This window comes from Poecilia reticulata, chromosome 18 (assembly GCF_904066995.2).
Source record: "Poecilia reticulata chromosome 18, P_reticulata-male-v2, whole genome shotgun sequence".
NCBI classification, from domain to species: domain Eukaryota; kingdom Metazoa; phylum Chordata; class Actinopteri; order Cyprinodontiformes; family Poeciliidae; genus Poecilia; species Poecilia reticulata.
Window position 1 is genome coordinate 4579908 of NC_088847.1, and position 23696 is coordinate 4603603.

Genomic DNA, 23696 nt, shown 5'->3' on the forward strand with positions numbered 1-23696 from the left:
CACTTTTTTTCAAAACTTCCGCAACTCACAAAGAAGACGACGACAGGAAGTAGTTGGAGGATCACGGGGCGGCTTGTTTTTTAATGACATATTGCTTGATCAAACACATTCAGGTTTGATTTTAATTGTGTTTTGTATTTAATAGAAAAACAGCAATCGTAAAATTGGGTTTGTCAGTCTTTTAGAGGATCAACTTGCACTATACGTATATCAATAAATTACTTGAAGATGATCTCGAAACAACATTATCATTTATTGCAATCATTTCTGGAACAACTTATGATCCGGTAAACTTATTGTTGTGACCTGTCTTCTTACAGCCTGTGTTGGAGAGCTGTTCCCACGTTTCTATCACACATTATCTCAAACTCCCTTTTCTGTGGATTTATTGCTATTCAAAGTGACGCATGCTCAGCTTCTGCAGAGTTCCCTCAAGGTCGGCGGCGCGCGGCCGCAGCGGCTGACACTGGCTTCAGCCCCGTGTTTATTTACGCGCTGTGAAGGCCACTCCGGCGTAATTAGGACGATGTTAACACTAATTGGGCCTCTGGCTATTAAACGTTATCAAGAAGCCGCTCGCTCGCTCGCTCGCTTGCGCGCTCACGCGCTCACACCGTTCGTATCCGTTTATAAGTGCGTTGACACACAAACGCACACCTGTTTTCACATGGAGCTCACAGCAATAAAACAAAGTGACCTTTTGAAAGCATTACGGCTTAATGACTCTGTATGGAGGAAGGGAGGGGGGATCAGGATGGGATTCTACACACGTCTGTTTTTATTTCCTCACATAGCACAAGCCTCGCTCTGCTTACCTCCTGGTTTTCTGCTGTTCCTAGTCAGTTCAACCTGTGCTGCTGTGATGTCTGTGTTTTTTCCCTTCATCTGCTCCAGCAGATGTTGGGGGGTTGGCCTGTGACTCTGGTTGATGAAAACCCTCCCAACACGGTCAATAATTAATCTCCAGGCAGACTGTCAGGCTGAAATATTTACTCGTTTCTGTCTGGCGTCTGCCGTCTGATTGGCATGTCATTATAAAAGTTAATGTGAAAAGATGTGGCTGACGCTGCGCTTGTGAATCAGTTTGTTTTGCATGAGTTCTTGTGTTTGATTTGCGCCCGCGTCTTATCGCGTGCGCGTTGCCGCTTTCCTTAAATAATTGCTGTCAGAGCTTCTAAGCAACGATGAGTCCTCCTTCGTTCGTCTGCAAGAAGAAGAGACGATAAATTGGAGAGGAAAAAGTGAGATTTTAAGTCTTACTCAAACCTTTTACCCATAAAGGGCAGTTTAGACTGAAATGTCAGACAAACTGCCTGAAATTCCTGTTTCAGAAAGTACCTGGACATGACGATGGAAAAAGCTGTTGGAGTGCTTTCATTTTGTATTTAAATGCCCATAGTTTTGTGTTTTGTGGTTTAATCTTTGACAAACATCTGTTTTACAAAAGAGGAAATTGGACAGGCATTGAAACGGTTCAAGTTTGGATCTTTTTGGAGAAATTGTGAGTGTTGAGGAAACTGACAATTTTCAAAAGTGACAAAAAAACTAAAATGCATTTATTCCAATTCTCAATTAATGTTGAGTGAGTCAGTATTACCAACGTTTTACCAGAGGGAGTTCAGTACTTCTTCATCCCACATTAAATAGGTTAATAAAAATGTAGTTCAGGTTTATGAATTGAGATTCTGTAATGTTTATTTTGTTAGTAGTTCCTTATATTTAGTAGAAAAATGCATTATCACTAGCTGCGTGTTAATTGACCATGTAATTGTGCCAATTTGATATACTGAATATAAATGTGCTTAGTGGAAACACAGCAATTTAAAAAAGAATATATTGTCCATAAAAGGTGTTATTTAAATGAGGTGAGGTTTTTTGGCCATATTGAAATTGTTTTACTTTACATTTCATTACAAGTACTTTACAATACTTGTTTACATGAACTGGAAATACTTTTTGCATCACAAGTCACATGATCTACTACCGGACAGGAAAATATCTGTTTTAGGTGATTTGCTTCCTAAAAATACTTCAAATATTATGTATAGAATGTATTCGATTCTACAATTTTAGTGTTTGTGTTTTTCTCTGAAGTTGCTGCATGTTTTTGAACCTTTATCAATTTACAAATGTATTCTTGTACTCGCCACTGGGTCATTGTTTAGCAGATATAACTGGTGCTGCAAGTCTGTTATTACAGGCATGTCTACCAGCTTTGTCCAGGTCGAGATTGATTTTCTTTTTCTCCATCCTTTTTCACAAAAGTACTACCTCAATCACTCAGATAGGATAGAGTCTCTGTGAACATTAATTTTCAAATAAATTGTCAATTAGATTTAAAGTTATACTTTGATTGGGTCATCGAGGGGATGAACAGAGATGCTAGCTAGCTAGAAAGAAAGACGGGAAAGAAGTGAAAACAGACCGAGAGGCACGATGTCTCCTAACCAGAGTGCCTATCTTCACATTTTGTTGTTGCAGACGACACTTCCTTCAGCATTGGCTTTCTTCTTGCTACATTTTCTTAAATTCCAGGTTTCTAACAATTTGAGAAGTGAACAAGTCAACAAATTTCCACACCTACGCTGTGGATCATCTGAGCTGCTTGTCTGATCAATGCCCCCATGGCTTGGTCTTCTTGCTGTTGTGTAAATACCCTTTCCATTCTCAGATGATGAATTGATCAGTGCTCTGAGATGTTCACAGCTTTTTGCTGGACCCCATCTGTTGTGTTGCTAAGTTACTTGATGCCGTTTGCTCAGACCTGAGAGGCCTTTACAGAAAAGACTGAATAAATCATACAGACACCAAATTGGTTACTCCTGAAGGCAATTTGTTGCACTTTATCCAGGGTTGTCAGAAATAATTGAACTTAAAAATTGAGTCCTCTTTTTGTGAAAGCTTCCTATTTTCTTCCACTCAATAATTACTGACTACTTTGTGTTGGTCTATCAAATAAAATGCGCTCTTTGAAGTTTGGGGTATGAATACTTTGCAAGGCGAATGTCCTGTGAAAACTAATGAGTTTCCTTTTATCGCAGAGAAAGACAGCGCAAGTGACCGCCAACACCGCCTTTCCACGTTCCCCTGAGGCTTCCTAGTATTATCATTGAGAAAAAAAGAAAAAAAAATATAGAAAGAGAATGGTACCTTCTGAGTCCTAACTGTATAATGGTATTTATACAAAACACACTCCCTGATAGCTGCATCTCCTCCAGGGACCTGACAAGCATTTTGAAATGTTTCAAACAAACCTCACAAGCACATTGTTTGGTGCTGAAAGCAGGGGAAGAAAAGAAGGAGAAACATTTTACATCTCTCAAATTATAAAAGATGCAGCTGTGTATCCAGTCCCCAAAGGCAGACGTAGGGATGAGGGTAATAACGAGACATTTCAAGCTGACAGAAGTGATTTCTGAAGAATGCGAAGGATGATTCAGAGGTGTGCGCCTGTGCCATAAAACACAAGTGACAGCAAAAATTCAAAGAAAATACTCCACTTGTGTATTTCGTCTTATGCCCCCTTGACGACTTGAGTGACGCAGATCAGTCAGTCAGGAGGCAAAAAAAAACGTCCGTTTCATTTGTCTAAACCTGTGTCTTTTAATAGAAAGTGAGACAAATCGGGGTGCTTGATCGACACCAAAACTACGCCATCCAAATGGAACTACTCGTGATACCTAACCACCCAAGCGTTGCCCATACCTGCTTATTGATTTCTTACAGTTTTTGGTGGGACGTTACCTCTCTCTAACTGTCGATGGCTGAGTGGCAGGGTGCAGCTTGAACAGATCCCAGGACCTTCTTGGTCAAAGGCAACATTTCTACCAACCACTCAACCCGTGATAGAGCAGAGGAAAGGAGAAAGCACAGAAACATTATCCAGACCAGATTACCGGAAACTTCCACACCATAATTTATTGGTCATGTAATGGGAACAAAGTATTCTTTCAGAGAGGATTAAAAAATAAAGAGCTAGTATTCCCACTGTTTCACATTTCAATTTGTCAGTCTTAGCAGAGAGAAACTATCAAATATGCAGTGTCCAGGTTTTTAGTGGAAGTTTCAACTTTACTTTTGATAAAACTAGGAAGAATCCTGTTTTGAACTGTTCGCAAATAGACTATAAGTTTCATAAGTCACAAATTGTGCTTTAACGAATCTAATCAGTGTAGAGATGTCTAGTGCAGCTTCAAGTAGTGTTTCTAATCCCCCCAAAAGACAAACTATCCCTATCAAATCCACTCCAGGGGGGTGGGTAAAAGTTTGAAATAGCTCTTGAGTTTAGGATTGAAAGAAGAATGAAACAGATGGCTACTACTTGGCATTCGGAGTTCTCACAGTGCTTACAAATCATTTGATTCTTGCTTTGTGTAAGGTGTTTTTTTTGCATCAAGGACACAAAAAGCTGCCACGCAAATGATTTTGTAAAGATAAAGATGGATGAGAAAAAGCAAAGGAGAGAGCTGTCTGAGGAGCGTGGGAATAAAGATATCCATGTTAAAGGAAAAGGCTGCGAGACATTTCCAAGCAGCTTCATGTTTTTATGACCACAGTTTCCAATATTGTGAAAATGTTCATGGAATTGTAGCCAAATGTCCTGGACATAGACACAAGAAGCAATGCAACCCTGGGCTGATGGGGTTGATGGTTAAAAAAAAAACAACCAATCAAGCTGAATTGTAAGGTCAAACTATGCCACTTTAGGGGTCACCGTGGGGTGGGAGTCTGTGCCATTGCTGGTGTGAAATCCTGATCCGGTCATTTAAGTCGTGTGCGTGGGCAAGGCCCTTCATCCACATATCTGGCTCCTATAACATGTACAGCACTTTCTCAAGTCCAGAAGACCCCAAAGCACTTCACTCTACATTCAGACATTTACCCATTCATGGACACCGATGGTGGGAAGCTAGTGGGTCGCAGCCACAGCTGCCCTGACAGAAGCAAGGCTGCCATGTGTCGGTGCCATCTGACCTCCACCAGCAGGCAAGGAGGGTGAAGAGTCTTCCTGAAGGACACGACAAAGGAGACGTTACAAGTTGAACTCCTTCCACCATTACCATTACCCAGAGTGAACATGTACTTCAACTGATGAAGTCACATATTTACAGCAACTAGATATCCCAAGAGGGTTCAATTTGATAAGAAATATTAACATTATGAGATTTTACTATGCCAGTTTCTTCAAAACATATCTGCAAACAGTGTCTTCAAGATTCAAACTGAGTGATGGAGTAAACGACTTTCATTCTACACCACGTGACAATGCTGTCAAGCCCATTGGTGACATATAAGGTCTTTGACACCTCTGTCCACACAGTCTGCTGACGCACATTGAGGATCTTTTTTTTATGCTTTCTTTCTGGCCCAACATTGAGTTAGTGTGATTTTTTTAACCCCCCTGCAGTCTTAAGCGATGGAGTCATTTGGACCCCATGTGCTTTTTATCCTATGTGCGGTCTGACAGGGTCTCACATACCCTGCGTGCGCTTTTTTTGTGTGGTTTTAGGAAGTGACAGTCTGACAGGCAACCTCCCCTAAACTCTAGCAGGAGAGTTCACAGGCCACATAGTGAGGAGTCTCTCCACATGACCTTTGGTCCTTTCATCAAACTTCAAGTCAAGTAAGCTGATAATTTATGACACATCCTCTGTGTTTGTTGGCATTCAATAATTTACTTAAATGGATAGTCAGCTCCTCAGAAATTGAATAATTTACATACCCATCACTAGGCCGCATGTGCTCTAAAATTGTCTAAATGGAAGCTTCTGTTCTTGGTGGTAAATTTTTTGTCTCTCTGTATGAACCAAGAGTGTCTTATTGACACTCTTGGTGTGTTTCTGGTGAAAATAATTCAAAGACGTCTGTAATGTGTGTGCCTGATGCTCTCCTCGAAGTGTGTGTGCTTATTTTACTCCACAACTTCAAAGATCTCTCCTGCTCTCTGAAAGCTTGGCAAATATCTTACATCGGCCCCTGTCTGTATCCTGGTCTACGCATCTCTTTGTAAGTGTCTCAGAAATATTTGTTGTGTTTAAAAAAGAAAACAAAAAGTTCAAGCCTTCTGTTTTTTTTTAAGAATCAATAGGTTTGTCTGTCTACTAAACCACTTCAAAGAATCAGGCTCCACTGATGCAATAATGCATAAAGTTTGGAGGAACCGTCTCTGTGTTATTGAGTTATTGTTTGGAAGCCTGTCTGAAAGGTTAAAATAAGAAGTGGGGAAACATTTACATCAGTGCGCAGAGCTGCTGCCTTGAGGCATATTGTCTCCAGAGAATACACTTCATCACCATCATCAGTCTTTTTTTTATCCCTTTTGTGGAGTTTTTGTTTTATTGCCGTCTTGTCTCACAATTTTCCTCCTGCCAATTCTCATGAGGCTAAGCAACTGCTGCTATTTGACACTGCAACATTGACCGCAGGCCTTAATGAAAAATTGTGGCGTCTACTTCCTTCCAATATGACCTGTTTATGCCCACAGTAGACGGCAGTGGCCTAGAATTCACTATTTCCAATCAATGGAGCCTAGATGATAAACTCGTACCTTCCCTTTTGCCGTAGCGTAGTGGGATCAGGTAGGGAAAAATGAGACGGTGTGCTTCCCCGCATCCTCCTACCAACAAAAACAAAAAAAAAGAACCCAATCAATAGGCTCTTCATTGCACTTTTGATTGGTGAGCGTTTTCAGGTTATTTTTTTCCACCAGAATCATAGACAGAAGAAAATTGTTTTATTTTCCGTGTCAGTTCTTCCTCAACCAAATTACGAGGTAGCCTACATGAATGGAGATGATAATCAAGAAGCATCCCGCATGGTTTGACTCATCTCTCCTCTTCTGAACCTGTAGGTGGGATTGATTGGCCCAATCAATACCACCTGAACTAATTGAACACACATAATAAATATTTAGTCGCTTATGAATTGGACGAGACACTTCATATCCTTCTAGTTCTTGTGAAAGCAGGGCAGACAGGTTGACTGGAACACCTTGTTGTCTGGCCTGTGTTTCCTGTAAACGCCACAGAAAGCATAGCTTTCACTCTTGTTTGGCAGTAAGGTTCCTTTTGCTGACATCAATAACATATTTTTGGAGCTCCACTTTAAGATTTGTCTTTGGTATATGGACTCTGGGCATGGATAAAAGAGCTGGTAATCTTCCAACTTCTATAAACAAAAGGGAAAACACTCCTCTTGTACATGCATTTAGCATTAGTACAAAGAAGTAAAGAGATATGCTCAATTACCAGGATTCTTGACATCCCTCGCTGCGTATAACACACTGAAGATAGACCAGAGAAAACAAAGGAAGAGAGCTTTCTGAAGACCTCAGAAATGGGATTATAGATATCCATGTTAAAGGTAAAGGCCAAAGCCATTCAAGCTGAATTCTAAGGTCAAACTGTGTAACTTTCTGATGGCACCGTCTGTCCCATTCTGAAATATGATGGGCTTCTTGGAAGAAGAGCCAGGAGGGCCTCAGTGTTGATAGAAACACGACAAAAAAAAAAGGTCTGTATTCATCAAAATGAACACTAAAAAGCTTGGATCAGCAGCAAAATTGTACGGCCGCTTCTCATTTTTATATTGTGCTTTTAAGAAGTTAGAACTTCTTGTTTAGAGGACAAATGGGACTTTTTCAGCTAGTCAGAACTTTGTTTACTGATGAAACATAAAGTTTTCATTTAAAGGACTCTAGCTCTTTTGAGTAACATGGATGGGCTTCAGTGAGGCAGCTTTACGCAGGTTCCACATGGCAACCGTTCATCTTTGAAGGCTAACCCTAACCCTCCTATCCTTGATCAGGATCCATGTCCATTCGGTGGTTCTCTAACTGCTTTTAATGAACAGCACATGTACATGTTAGTTAGTATTGTAGCCAAGAACACCTAAACCAAGACTAAGTCAGAAACGAGCTCCCTCCTCCACCCCCACACTAACATTAGGTGACCTACCTTGGTGCACAAGCTAGGTGGCAAACAGCTAACAAAGAGTGGAAACTAGTGCCCAAAAACATACAGTATATAAGCCTTGTGTACACAGGTATCTTAATATGTATAGTTAATATTGACTAAATCTCTTGTGAGAGAATTGGGTAAAGAAGTTTGGTACAGAAACGGATTGCTAACTAGCTAGCTAGCTTTGCTAACATCACTCAGAAAAAAAGCAGAAAGAAAGGTAAGCTGTGTCTAAGTGACAACAAAAGTTTGACGTAGTCCCTACCATCTCTGAAAGCAAACTACTGGAGAATTTACAAGTCACTGTATGTTTTCCTCTGGATGCTGTTGTTACAAATATATTCTTTATGATCCATGTAGCCAAATGGCATCACTAAAGATTTTGCCGACATCTTCTTTTTCCCCCCAGACAACCACTGCTCATTTCCTTGGAGTGCCAGTGAAAGGCGGTCGTGACGGGGAAGAGCTTCAACATAAATACATAATTAGAAATAAATTACATTTAGGCTTGGATTTAAATTGGGAGATTTTACATCCAATGAAAGCCAAGATGTTCACAAATATATTAGCAAACAATCTGGTGAATTAGTGGTGTTTCCACAGTTGTGAACGTGACTGGTCTCAAAGTAAAATTCAAAGTGTCTGTTTTTTTCTACGCTATTTTTATTTATTTAATAACATGAGGTATTCATTCCATACTCAGGGGAACCAGGTACCTCAGTGGTAGAGAAAGTTCTCCATATACAGAGGCCACTAGTGCCAAAAATCTTTAAATCAATAATCAAACTGCTATACCCCCCCGCCCCCCCACCCCCCTAATTAATCCTACAGATCAGTTTTTAAACAGAGGTGTGATGTGGTCAGCACTGCGCGTGACTATTTTGTGGATTTACATTGTATAACTTTATTCAGATTGTTATAGTAACTACAACAAGCAAAGAAATGCCCTCCAGACCTGTCGTCCTGAATTTAATAAACACCTCATTCCTCTTTTTTTTTTTTCTTTTTTCTTCACCCCCCCCTCTTCATCTCATCCTCCCACCAGTGTGTGTTGCGCTGAAGTCTTCAGTGGATTTTTAATTTTTTTTTTAAGCAGAGCAGCAGGTGTTTGCTGGAAGAAACGGTGACACATGGATGCGCTCTGTCAGACTACTCATTAGAGACTCTGTGGCTCCTTAGTCTCCTCATTTAGAGTGGAGAAGGGCGCTCGTGTGCACGGCGTGCACGGGCCTCACGAGTCTACAAAGCAGCAGGTGGCCACTACCAGGCAAACAAATCAAAGCAGTCACCACCGGCTCAAAGGGTGGATATAGAAGAGGAGAGAAGTAGGGGGGGGGAAAAAGTTGAAGTCCTTTCTTGATTTTGTCTTGATTTTCCTCCCAGAACATTGTTTTTTTTTGTTGTTTTTTTGTGACGTTCACGCCGACGATTAGGCCACAAGTTGACAGGTGTCACTGCGGCAGTGACGTCTGCTGCGCGGGCTAAGGAGCCGGGGGAGCATATGGCGGAGGCGGCTGAGCCTGGCGGGGGCTGTAATCAATGTGAGTGATTTCAGCCCGAGTTTGGGTTTAAGATATGCGGTGACGATACGCGCTGCGAGTCTAATTTGCGGCGCACTCTAAATGAGATGGATTCCGAGAGTTGTTTTCTCCTGCTGCGTTGTGTGGAATTGCTGTGTCAAGACATCACAATTTTTTATGGCATCTGTAAATCCAACCGCAGTTTCTTTTCACACATCAAATGATGATCTGAACTCTGCATATGTTGTTGAGGCGGATCTGCCATCACTAATTTTTACTAGCCTCTGGCTTCTCATTTGAATTTAAGAACTTTTGTTGTTGTTGTTTTACTGAGTTCTTGGTCGTCTAGACCACCAGACTTAATATAAGCAGAAAATAAATCTTTTTAATGAAACTGCAGCTCTAATTTCCCTAGCCTTTGGAGATGAATGCCTTTGCCTGGAGGTGCTGGTGTGTTCTTGGATAATCTTTGTATCTCAGCCCAGCTGCTGTGTAAAGGTGTAGCGTAAGCAGTTCGTCACTCTACAAACAGAAACTTGGAACAGATTTAATTGTAAAGTTGATTTTTAGACATTTCACCAAGGCAATATAAATCTGTTTACTAGATAAAAACATGTCACAATAAATAAACTATAAATAATACATAGCTGTGGCAAAATTAGTAGTAATGAAAAGCTGTAATCCAGCCCAAAATGAATGATGATGTTAATATTAAACGAAGGTAACTTTAAACCGGTTGGGATTTTAGCATTGATTTAAAGGAAATCAGTGTTTCAGCAGTTTTGTAGTTTTATGGAGCATAAAAATGAACGCTGCTTCTCCAAAAGCTGAAAATTGTGGCAAAGATTCACTTTTATGCAGGACAATTCTAATACAGTCAAAGCTGAAAAAATCCCAATCCATCCAAATATAACTAAAAATCACCCAGGTTAGGATTTTAACATGAGAAGTGTTGAAAAAGTTCAAAGGGTGTGATTAATACTGCTGCTAGACGCCGTACATGCACAGTGAGTGATGTTCGACCCATCAGTCACAGTTGGGGTTCATTGTTGCGGCGCCATGCTAGCTTTTAGATGTATTCAAGCCTACAGAAATAACACCCTGACACAGCAGGACTAGGGATTATTTAGGACTGGCATAATTTGTACACAAATTCACAATTGCTGTTTCTTTTAATGCTTCTCAGATATGCATAAGCATAACTGTGTCCTATTGGATTTGTTGAATTGTAAAGGTTCTGACAGACACAGGCCTGAACGAATGCTCTCCAGCTCTTCCTGCCCTTTTGACACACCAAAACGTAAACAACAGCTATCAAAAAACAGGAAAAGTGTTGAACAGAGAGTAAAAAAAATCATGACAATTTTGTAGCAAGATGCTTAAATGAGAATGGATTAATGCATTTATTTACATAAAAGAATTCACATCACGTTGGATTTACAAATGAATCAGGGAATCTGGTAACGTTGAAGCTTGCATTCCGTGCAGAAGACAGACGTTCAAGATCAGAATCAGGCAAACTCGACTTTTGCAGCATATGTATTACGGCTCGTCCCTGTAGGGGGCAGTGTAGGGCAGGAACATGGTTACATCCGTTAGTGTGTTGGTGGAATTATTGTCTTTATGGGACAAATATTAAAGTGTCTGTCTTTGCAAACCTCCACTAGGAGGAGCTCTATGTCGCCCGCCATGTCTTTTTGCATGTAACTACAATATATTAGAGGAGCACTATGTGGAAAACTTGCTCTACAGAGAAACCGCGGATGCTGAGTTGATGAAATTTGACCGTGTGTTGCTTAAATAAAGCTTTAGGTGTTATTCTTTAGTTGGTTGGTTGACATGATCTCCACCATGTTAAGTGTTTTCTCTAAGAAAAACATTTTTGAGCATAAAATGAAAGCCACATTTAATTACCATGAAGCTATTGCAAAATCAAAATCTAAGTAATCATAGACAGAGTGCAAACATTATTCTGCTTTAACTTTTAGTTTCTGTATGTGAGCTCATTAAGAACATTTTATTGTCAAACTTAAGTAAATACAAAGATCAGTTTTCATATAATTCTATTTTTTAAAGAAGAAAACCTATCCAAAGCAATTGCCCTTTTATTGAATCATAAATTAACTTTGACTATGACTAAGCTCTGAATTCCATCAACCATACCCAAGCTTGATAAAACTACAAAAAAAATTTCACTTAGATAGAACTTGTCTGACGACATGAAGTAGGAAAATGATCTTCATGAACAAACGGATGAAGAAAGTTTTGGACATCTGTCAGTCTGGACAGGGTTAAAAAACGGTCTCTAATACTTTGGGTATCCAACAAACCACAAAAGATCACAAAAGAACCCAGACCAACATCAGGGGTCAAACACAGCAAGCCTCGTTTGCCTCAATTAACGAGCATCAGGGCAAAAAGGACATCCATAGGAATATTTTAAGATGAAAACCACTGCAGAACATACAGGCTTGTTTTTACTTGTTCCACAAAGAAAAACTGCTTTATAAGAGAATGAAACTTTATGGAATTAGTGTGAAACTGACAGCCTTTCAGGAAAAGAAATCAGAACAGTGAGAGGCTGTGTGAGTGTGATGGTCTGGAGCAGCATTGCTGCTTACCCTGTTTCTCTTTGGCTGGTATGAAAATATATCTGATGATCTGAAACATGTCAGTATGTCAACAAACACAATGAGAAAGAGGGCAAATATTTTTAGTAGTTATGTAAAACTTAGATGAGTTTCACTTTTAATGATGTAGATCGGCTGTTTAATGCAAAAGCTTTCTTTATTTCTACAACATGGTTCCCTTCCTTTCCTGTTAGTCGGCCATTTTAGAAATCTCTTCTCCTTTTTCCTCTATTAGTCTCCTGACCAGTTTCTGTATAGGTTGGTGCTTCACTCGTGATGAACAGAGTCTAAGCGGTAGAAAACACCAACTTTTCCTCTTTAACTTCCACAATGTATAGCTTCCACCATTATTTCTAAACTCTTTGTCTTTAAATCCTGTCGCCTTTTATCGTCCTCTCACTTTTTTCTCTTTTTTTTTTTTTTTCAATTTCTTTCTCCTCCGGCACACAACCTCTTTATAGCCCTCCTTGCCATGCTGCGATAATTAGTCAGCGCTAAAATAATACAGCCTCAAGAAAACAACAAGAGCTGAGCAGAGGGGCTTAGCTCTGCTGGGAGGAAACAAGGGATACGGGGAGGGCTGGCGAGAAAGAGAAAAAGAGCGAGAAACAGGGAGTGCTGTGTGTCAGCCAATTTGAAATGGCTACCAGTGGATCATTGCTGAATGAGTGCATGTTTGTGTGCAGGGAGACAGCTTGTCCCCATTTTTAATCAGGGATCTTTGCTTGGTGTACGACTGAGCGGGTGGCTGTTTGTGGTTGTGGATGTTTTCGGCCCGTTGGACCCCCCATTGTCGTCACGGCGTCAACCTTCCAGTGATGGTGTGTTTAGAAGCCGTTGGCATACATAAAACGGAGTTACGCTACTAGAAGATTAGCTAAACAGCTGCATTTTATCCTGTTCTTCCCAATGTAAATTTAGTCAAATCCAAAAGAAATGGTCAAGTTTATTTGTAAAGGACATTTCAACAATGTTACCGTTCATTAAAAACATCATACAGTCACCAATGGTGAAACAAGCAACAAACATCACGTTTTGTTGAATGCCGCCGTCATGGAAATCATCAACACACATGGAATATGTTGATCAGTGTCATTCATTCATTCAGTCATTCATCATTTACTGCTAAAAGGCAGTTCTAAGCAGGTGTGTTTTTAGCCTTTATTTAAAGGAACGCCGTGTTTTTTGGTCATTTTGCCATTTTCTGGATTAACTCCAGATTTGTGGTGCATAGAAGCTGGATGCTGCTTCTCCATGGTCATTTCTGATCAAAATGACTGAAAACCTGTAAATATCCGTGTCGGTGGCCTTGAGTTTGGTCTGCATAAAAACATGCCCGAATCCCTTGATTACTTATGTATTCATACACCTGAATGCTATACATGCATTGTTATCGTGACACACGGCCGAGGTGTGTGTATATGTGTGTGTGTTTATAATACTGGGGGTGGAAACAGCCCACATGGATTGATAGTAGTTTCTCTGGTTTCATTACTCTATGCTAATCACGCCCAGCAGCTATTTCTCATTTACCTGTGGGCTCATCTGAGCCAAACTTCAACCCCTCTGTTACTGTTCAAACATTAAATTACTCATTTTATTTGTTAGCAATTCTTTTTTTCCTCCATCTTTTGCTATGCTGCTGCTAACAAGATGGTCTGACTTTGGCTGATGTTGAAAGGTCAACACGTCGTCATATGTTGTATATGTATTTTTAAACCGATCAACAGTGGCTAGCCAGCAACATCTAGCCTGTAGTCTAGCTTTTGTTGGCAACAAGAGCCATCTAAAGAGTGCTAGATAGCAAATGTTGGCTAGCTAGCTCTGGTTAGCTTGCTAACTCTTGGACTAAATAGCCATAATTCACAATTATTATAACTAGCTTGTTGGCCAGCTCTCCACAGTGAAACCAGGGGGTGACAGTAACATTATACTTTAGGGCTGCTTTTCCTCACCAACATCTTCATAACTCTTGTTGAGTAGCTAGTTCTTGTTAGCTTGCCAACAAAAGCTAGCTAACAGGTAATGGCAATTATTAGCTAGCTTGTTGGCTAGCTCTGGAAATGAACACATCTCCACAGTGAACCAGGGTGGGTGGTGATGGCAACATCGCAGTGTAGGGATGCTTTTCCTCACCAACAAGCGCTTCATAACTCTTGTCAGCTAGCTAACAATTACAATTATTAGCTAGCTTGTTGGCTAGCTCGGGAGATGAATACATCTCAGTGAACCAGGGCTGGTGGTGACAGCAGCATCATAGTGTAGGGACGCTCTTCCTCATCAAAAATAAAGAAGATGGTCAGAGTTGATGGAACGACAGACTAGAAAACACGGGAAAACAGTCAGATATTTATTTACTCAACATGTTCTTTTAGTATAACAATTGCATCAGACATACAGAGTTTAATTGGATTCAGAGCAGCTGGCTGCCTATCACCTTAAAATTGACATCCATGTGTCATTTTTCACAACTATGCACTGCTTTGTGTTCGTCTTTCACATGAAAACTCATTTAAGTACAGATTTTAGTTAGTCACAGTAGCGATGTGAAGAAGTTCCAGTGGTACAAATACTCTTTCATGGCACATTGTGACAGATTCTCGGTGTCGGTAATAAAACGCGCTGGTTTGTTATTCTCATATTTCATCGGCTGTCGAATTCTTTTGATTGCTGTTGCGCAAAATCACATTTATCGCAGTTGAATGGGAACTGTTTTTGACAAATTAGAGTATACAGATTATTTCCAAAAAGGGATCCACACAACAAAAGCATTTTTTATCAGAACAGGAAAAACGCAGGCGCCAGCTGAAATGTTATGACAACACAAAGACGGGGGGGTGGGAGAAACCATCTTTACTGTCCTGAAAGTCGGATTTGTGCTCTGTTGTTGTCAAAACTTTCCAGTAGTTTACTATGTTGTGCTTTTGTTCTTTTACGTATCATGTCAACTGTCCTAATTTAGCTTTTTCTTTATTTTTGTCTTTTGTATTTCACAGCTGGGACAACGTACATCTTTGGACGAGGCGGAGCCCTCATCACATACACCTGGCCACCCAATGACCGGCCGAGCACGCGGGCAGACCGGCTGGCAGTGGGCTTCAGCACGCAGCTGAAGGAAGCCATTCTGGTCAGGGTGGAGAGTGCCAAGGGACTGGGAGACTACCTGGAGCTGCACATAGTAAGACACATTCTCCCCACTGCATAGTTTTAGATTTCCACTGAAACAACAGAGCCATGTTCCAGTGAGTAAAACTGGACCCCTGGCTTCTCCAAGTGTGGCTGATTTTTCTTTAAATGACATTTAGATTATTATTTTTCTTTTTGCCCATTTCTGCTTTCAAGGGCTGTTAAGAAGGATTAGGCTCTGAGTAAAGAAAACGGCTAATTATACACACACATGCACCCCCCCCCCCACACACACACACACACACACACACCCACACACTTCTTGTTATTTCTAGTCATCACCCTAATTTCTGTTTTACAGCTTTCATATGTTGGGCTTAAAGGTCATTAAAGTCCACCTCCACTGATGGATTGAAATGGCTATTAAAGGACAACAGGCATTTAAAAGGCATTTAACGGGGCTCTAATTGTATTGTTGACCTCCATGCTTCTTCCACCTAATATTCTGTTCATTTTCATGGTGGGTTTTGTGTTAATTACCATCCAGGATTACTTGCTGCTGCCTCTGAGCAGTTCAGAGGGAGAGTTTTACTCTGCCGGATGGTAAAAGGTGATGCCGCAGCAACAAGACAGGAGAAGACACCATCACTGTGATCTCCACTTATCTGCCCTCGGCCTCTTGTGTGCGCTGCGCACGCAGCGCTCCAGCAGCTGCGCCGACCCCAATTTGTTTGGTTCGTAGCCCGAGCACCGAGAGCAACAAGAAGAGCAGTGACCCCCGGGGTCGCTCCTCATCCAGTGCTGGGTAAACTGAGAGCTACAGGGCGAGGGGCCGACGGGAGACGGGGAGGGACAGGTGTGTGAGCCGCCGCTGCCGAGTTGACCGAGCGGGTCAAGGCCAATTTAAATGCTCTTAGCTTCAGTGATAAATACGGGTAATGACTGTAATGATGAAAGATTATAGTTGTAAATATAATGGACCCAACAAATAATGCGTCGGTTGTGTGTTTGCGTGTGTGTGTGTGTGTGGGAGGGGGGGGTAGGCTAAGTGGTGATGCATCAGGGGTCAACTGTAGATGCTCTGAGCTGTAATGGGTCATTTCCTGTGATGTGAAGTCATCCGTCTGCTGGCTTTAATATTTTAAAAGTTGTCTGGAGCACAAATGACTCGGTGAGACGTACAAGGATATGTGAGAAGAGGGGAAGACATCAGCACAGAGAAGGATTTCACAGTGAAAATGAGACGGCTTTGTGTTAAAAATGCAAAAATACATCATTGCTATCTGTAGTTATCTCTTTGCTTACCGTATTTTCTGCACTATAAGGCTCACCGGATTATAAGGTGCACCTTCAATGAATGGCCTATTTTAAAACTTTTTTCATATATAAGATGCACCACGTTATAAGGCGCATAGAATAGACGCTGCAGGAGAGGCTGGAGTTACATTATGCATCCACTAGGTGGAGCTGCACTAAAAGGGAATGTCAACAAAACAGTCCGACTCCGGTCGGCGAGGAGAGCCTTCTGCGACTGGGCCGGGGCGTGGCCGGACGATGGTCACCCTTCTCCGTTTGCACACAGCATGTTCGTGGAGAACGTGGTGCTAAAGGACCTGCAGACGACCTGATTATCAGGTCGGTATGTAGATAGATAGGTCAGTCAAACTTTATTAATAGATTACAAACCAGCGTTCTGACAACTATCCCAGCATGCACCACGCGCTTCTTCTTCTACGGGCAAAAATGAAGTCGGCGGCTGCTTGCCGTAGTTGCTAGACCTGTTGTGGCTCAATATTGGTCCATATATAAGGCACACCGGATTATAAGGCGTACTGTCGGCTTTTGAGGAAATTGAAGGTTGTTAGGTGTGCCTGATAGTGTGGAAAATACGGTACATTTCAAATGGAAAAGCAAGTATTAAACCTACTGCTGCTGACTATTGTGGTTATAATGAGGGCCGGAACTTTGATATTGACTATTTAATTACACAGATTTTAATGCAATTAATTGCTTGTTTTTGGTTTTTTTTAATTTGTACATTCAAAGGTAATCGGAACCTTTGAATTTGCCCAGAAATCTGACACCACTGGTTATAATTAGATTTTTCTTAAAATTTTGATTCTTCCTTTTAATACAAACACTTGTGAATTATAAGGCTTCTGCCTGCATGTACTCATGACAGAGGTTTACCAGCTAGCATCTTTCAGCTTCACATATATCAATAAGACTAATGACTTAGCTTTTATTCCACTTCAAGTAAGAAAATAAATCAGATGAAGACGATTCCAATTAGAATTTTTTTTGTCCCTCAAACTGGTCCAACTCATTTAGGATCTTGCTTTTTTCTGATACAGATTTTCAGTTTATTTGTACTTTTGCAGCACAGATTTACCCACAACATACCATAAGTATAATTCAATTATGAAAATCTATGACATCTCAGTAGCTCTATAGAAGTTTGAAGTGCATCTTTCTGTAGTTTCTGCTTGAGTGATGAGGAGTTTTGTCACCAGATCTGTTTTCCTAAGACTCATGCTCCAGGATACATCTTCTGTTTACCAATAAAAATAAAATATCATAGCTAAAAGTATCTTAAGATCCACTTTAAAAGATTAGAAGAAGGCTAAACTGTGGTAAATATAAAGAAGGAATACAGAATTAAGCACAAAGACATAGTGTTTCATGTAAAGTACTCTGACTTACAATTATGTCACTGAATATGCCTCACAAATAGACTTTACCAAACTTGTTTCTTAAACCAAGATGGTTCTATGAAGCCAGTTTTATTTAAATAAAGTTAAATCCAATATATCAGCTAATGTGTCCAACGCCAGTCGGAAGCCGAGGAAAATAAATGAGCAGCATGAGTGAACGCCATGTGAGGTGATTGCTGATGTCTTCCCGTCACTCCATGGTGTTAGTTCTGCTTTCTATAGGCGATCACACTTCCAGTTAATCACACAGCAACTGTTTCCTACTTTTGGAGGAAGAGAACGTTGTCATGGGTTAGATATTACAAATGTCGCCCTTTGGCGTAAATGCTACATGGAGTTCAGTCGACTCGTTTCCCATCAGTCAAGACGTTCTCTGCTTCAACCTCAGCATATTGCTTTATGTATGCTCTTATTTTTTCTTTTATAAACTGACAGATATTATCCCTCCAAGCTGTTTTCAGAGTTCATCTATAGGCTCATTCTTCTAGTACGTTGATGAAATTTGATTTAGGGTTTTGGCATAAAGTCCTGCTGTGGAGCAGAGGGATTTCTTGCTTTAGCAGTTTCTGTACTGTGTCGCCACAGGTCAGTTAAAACACCACAATAATAACTCTCACAAACCAGGTGAAATTGTAATGCAGCCCAGAAACTGTCTGAGGACCTTCAGCTTGACATGTTGAGGCTTGACAGTGAATCCCAAATTACTCCCAATGGAAGCACTTTACATGGCAGCTGTGTGGGAATAAGGAAAGAAGAAGCTGGAGAGTTCCTTCTGAAGATGGTCGATATTAAGAATGTACTCAAAACACACTTAGAATCTGGAAATTTGATTTGGAAAATGTGTGAACTGTTAGAGCTGAAAAGGTTTGGAAGCTATGAAACGAAGACCGTCAACAACCTGAGTGCTAATATCTTTCAATGTTTTGGTTGGTTTAGTAACAATGTACCTCATTAGGAGAGCTACAGTATATTTTTGAATAGATTTTTTTTTTTTTGGCAATGGCTGTGTTACAGTTGACCTCGCCTTTTCGCGGTTCAGTATTCACAGATTTTTTCGTGGAACGTAACTTTTGCCAATTCACAGATTTTATTCTATAATATTTGAGAGTGAAAAATTCAGCTTGGGAAGCTGAAATACCTGGTGCAGCTTGACACATGCTTTGCTGGCGTTTGCAAAGAAGTCAGTCCTGGAGCGCCGTTTATCTTCCTTGTTGCTGATTGGTTGATTGTGCTTCCTTGCTGATTGGCAGCAAAAGACTCCAAGGATGGAAACAAGGTAGGCCATTAATATTAGCTTATGTGGTTGAGCTAAAATCTGTTTTAATGCAATTTAAGGTATATTTGGTGATGGTAACCAATCAAAGTTAACTAACTTATTCAAGCTCCAAGTTTAAAACCAATAGCATTTGCAATTTAAATTGGTGACCATTGTCATTTTTCTAAAATAAAGGCCTACGTCATGTTTTAGTCAAAAGATGATTTAGGTATTTAAAAAAAAGACTTAGGACATGTTTTCAGACGGTGGCAACGTGCAAGACAAACTAAAGAAATAATTCTCCACAGTTTGAACTTCCAAACATTACAAGAGGTTGTAACGTGTGTGTGTAAAAAATATGTAATATTTAGCCCTTTTAAAAATGTTGAGGTTGGTGAGAAACGTCTGACTTGCCAACCCAGAATTTTTGCTTTTCCTGAGCTTTGTGTTAAGTTTGTCATTTAAAAAAAACAACAAACTGTGACAATGAACTATAACATAACACAACAGAAAAAATACATACATACATACATAGGGTATGTGGAAAAATTTGATATCTATGGATTAAATATGTCCTTAGGACATATTTAATCAGGACATATTTAATATTTAATGGATATGAACTCAGAGGAGGGAGCTTATCTGGTGTCAAAACCAAACTAAACTAAACCAAAACCTTTTGTCAGTTAATTCGTTGATAAAAATTAATGCTGAAACCAGTTGACCTTAACCTGGGATCTTTCCAAATTTATTTCATATATTCGTAAATCCATTTTTAAATCCTTGAAGAAACACGGTTCAACCTCCCCACCTGAGGGACGGACTCCTCACTGTTTATTCCTGCCTGTTGCTCACCAACCCTCATCACTCATTCGTTTTCTTGCTCTTCTCTCAAGTCCATATTCTCTATCTAACTTCAGTGTTTTTCATTTACTCCCTCGTTCCCTCTCGTCTGCACCGTTCGTTCTCTCGTTCTCCCCCCGCCCCCTCGCGCATACACCAGTGCACTCCGACACGGCGGGCCCGGCTCCTCCGCTCCCACCGCAATTACATTTCATTTGCTTCCGTTCCTCCCGAGTCGCTCCCCTAAATGACTCCGTTCAGCCCGTGGTGGGTGTTTGGTTCCTGTTAATTATGCCTGTCTCTCTCTCTCTCTCTCTTTTTTTTTTGAGAGGAGAAGCACAGGCAAATTAGACCTGCAAACCTGCGAGCCGTGGCTCCCATATCATCCCACCTGGTGGAGGGTCGGCCTCACGGACCCAATAGAACTACCGATGGGCTCCGTGTTTGCCGATGGTGGTCTTGAGGGCCATGTGTGGGGCTTTATTCGCGTTCACTTGCGTAAAAAGTGACGTAACACTTGTGTTCATTCGTTGATGGCTTTGTCCAATATTTTATGTTGGGTTTATAAGGTCATATTAACAATTTTTTAAAATAAAAATTCAGTTATCTTAAGACAAGACGTCATATTTTTAGGATACCATTCATCTTTAAGTTGTTGGTGAAATCGGGGGAGCGGGGTCTACTCTTAAATTAGAGCTTCACAAACTCTGCTCTCTACCATTTCTTTCTTGTTACTGGAAATGAAACAACACAGTGTGATGTTGTCTCTGCCTGTCCGACTAGAAATACTGGCACCGGTGCAAACGGCTGATAATAGCATGCCACCGGGACGTGATGGAACATTACTCCTTATCTCGCCTAGGCCACCCGTCTCTTTATATACTCTTCCCCGTTTCTGTCCAGACCTCCCACTCTTTCATGCCACTCGCTCCTTCGATTTCTGTCCGTTTATGTTACGGAGGGCGGGACATCACTCACTACACCTTTCTGACACGCTGTCATTGGGCCACGTAAAGAGCCGGCTGCGAGAGAGTTGGAGAAGCCGAAAAATGCTGACATCATCTACTTTAAAATGTCAGACTCTGTCCTCGTAGGACCCTGACTGGTGGTAATTATTTACCATTGTTGTGGGTATAAATGCGGTGCAGTTGCATTGACATTTGGAGTTCTGGATAGAAAAAAAACTCCTGATACATTATCTGGAAAAGGCCAAAAGAATGGTTTGCTGCTGAGCAGACATAAACACATTAAAGGGACAGCTCAGAGTTTTTGTACAAGTCTTTTGTGAGAGTGTTGAGAGTAATGGATCCCGGTAGCAGAAAGATGTCATATACAGGTCCTTCTCAAAAAATTAGCATATTGTGATAAAGTTCATTATTTTCCATAATGTAATGATAAAAATTAAACTGTCATTTATTTTAGATTCATTGCACACCAACTGAAATATTTCAGGTCTTTTATTGTTTTAATACAGATTATTTTGGCAGACAGCTCATTAAAAACCAAAATCCCTGTCACAAAAAATTAGCATATTTCATCCGACCAATAAAAGAAATGTGTTTTAATACCAAAAATGTCAACCTTCAAATAATTATGTTCAGTTATGCACTCAATACTTGGTCAGGAATCCTTTTGCAGCCTTCAGTGCAGTGTGGCATGGAGGCAATCAGCCTGTGGCTCTGCTGAGGTGTTATGGAGGCCAGGATGCTTTAATAGCCTTAAGCTCATCCAGAGTTTTGGGTCTTACGTTTCTCAACTTTCTCTTCACAATATCCCACAGATTCTCTATGGGGTTCAGGTCAGGAGAGTTGGCAGGCCAGTTGAGCACAGTAATACCATGGTCAGTAATACCAGTGGTTTTGACACTGTGAACAGGTGCCAGGTTGTGCTGAAAAATGAAATCTTCATCTCCATAAAGCTTTTCAGCAGATGGAAGCATGAAGTGCTCCAAAATCTCCTGATAGCTGCTGCATTGACCCTGCCCTTTATAAAACACAGTGGACCAACACCAGCAGCTGACATGGCTCCCCAGACCATCACTGACTGTGGCTACTTGACACTGAACTTCTGGCCTTTTGGCATTTCCTTCTCCCCAGTCTTTCTACAGACTCTGGCACTTTGATTTCCGAATGACATGCAAAATTTGCCTTCATCCGAAAAAAGTACTTTGGACCACTGAGCAACAGTCCAGTGCTGCTTCTCTGTAGCCAGGTCAGACGCTTCTGCCGCGCTGTTTCTAGTTCAAAAGTGGCTTGACCTTTGACCTGGGGAATGCAGCACCTGTAGCCCATTTCCTGCACACGCCTGTGCACGGTGGCTCTGGATGTTTCTACTCCAGACTCAGTCCACTGCTTCCCCCAAGGTCTGGAATCGACCCTTCTCCACAATCTTCCTCAGGGTCCGGTCACCTCTTCTCGTTGTGCAGCGTTTTCTGCCACACTTTTTCCTTCCCACTGAGGTGCCTTGATACAGCACTCTGCAAACAGCCTATTCGTTCAGAAATGTCTTTCTGTGTCTCACCTCTTGCTTGAGGGTGTCAATGATGGCCTTCTGGACAGCAGTCAGGTCGGCAGTCTTACCCATGATTGTGGTTTTGAGTAATGAACCAGGCTGGGAGTTTTTAAAAGCCTCAGGAATCTTTTGCAGGTGTTTAGAGTTACTTTGTTGATTCAGATGATGAGGTTCACTGCTCGTTCAGAGAATCTTTTCATGATATGCTAATTTTTTGAGACAGGGATTCTGGGTTTTCATGAGCTGTATGCCAAAATCATCAGTATTAAAACATTAAAAGACCTGAAATATTTCAGTTGGTGTGCAATGAATCTAAAATATATGAGATTAATTTTTATCATTACATTATGGAAAATAATGAACTTCATCACAATATGCTAATTTTTTGAGAAGGACCTGTAAGTGAGTTTCTTGATCTTAGCCATTTAAAACAATTCTAACTGGAAACAGAGTTAGCCACTGAATAGAAATAAGAACTGTTATTGAAACACCACATTGCTTCTCATTGAGGTGACTGCTATCTTGTGAGCTCTACTCTGATGCGGTCACCACGACTCTGCCCAGTGACGTTGGAACAGAATGCCCCGACTGCTCTTAGATCATCTGTTGGGCAGCATTTTGTGTTTCCAGTGGGAACAATAAGTGGCAACAGACTTCTAGGGCAGTGGGCTGGTCCTCAAGGTAAACTGCAGAGCAAGTTTCAGATGTTTCTCTGCTTCAGCTCAGCTGGCTTCAATTGATGGCTGATTATTAGTTTTTTGCTGAGCTAGTAATTGTATGAATTATGTGTGTTAAAGCAAAGGAAAGATCTTAGACATGTATTGTAGCATGCCTTGAGGACAAAGGTTAAGAAACACTGGTCTAGGGATGTGATGAGCTACATTACAATCACACCCCACCCTTTGTTTAGTTTGTAACATAAATTTGATATTTAGCATAACATCAAACTCTTGTCCCATCTCTTGTTCTTATGACCTTGGTATCATGTCTTGTCTTGTGAGGTCATGTTACACACCTAACATGGATCACATGCTGCGATACAGGGTTCTATTCCCAAACATCTCCTTGGCCACTACATGAAAATACATTTTCTGAGGCTGCCAGAGGCCCAACCTGCCTGGATTATATCCAGTCTATTA

General features: G+C 40.9%; 1 protein-coding gene across 12 annotated transcripts in view; it reads left to right on the forward strand.

Annotated features, from left to right (window-relative positions):
- nrxn2b (neurexin 2b) overlaps window positions 1–23696 on the forward strand; it is an 811982-nt gene that overhangs the window by 633838 nt on the left and 154448 nt on the right. For all 12 annotated transcript variants that reach the window (XM_081599837.1, XM_081599839.1, XM_081599838.1 and 9 more), the window contains one exon: window positions 15105–15286. In XM_081599837.1, coding sequence (XP_081455963.1) covers window positions 15105–15286 — 182 coding nt within the window. The remainder of the gene's footprint in view (window positions 1–15104; window positions 15287–23696) is intronic.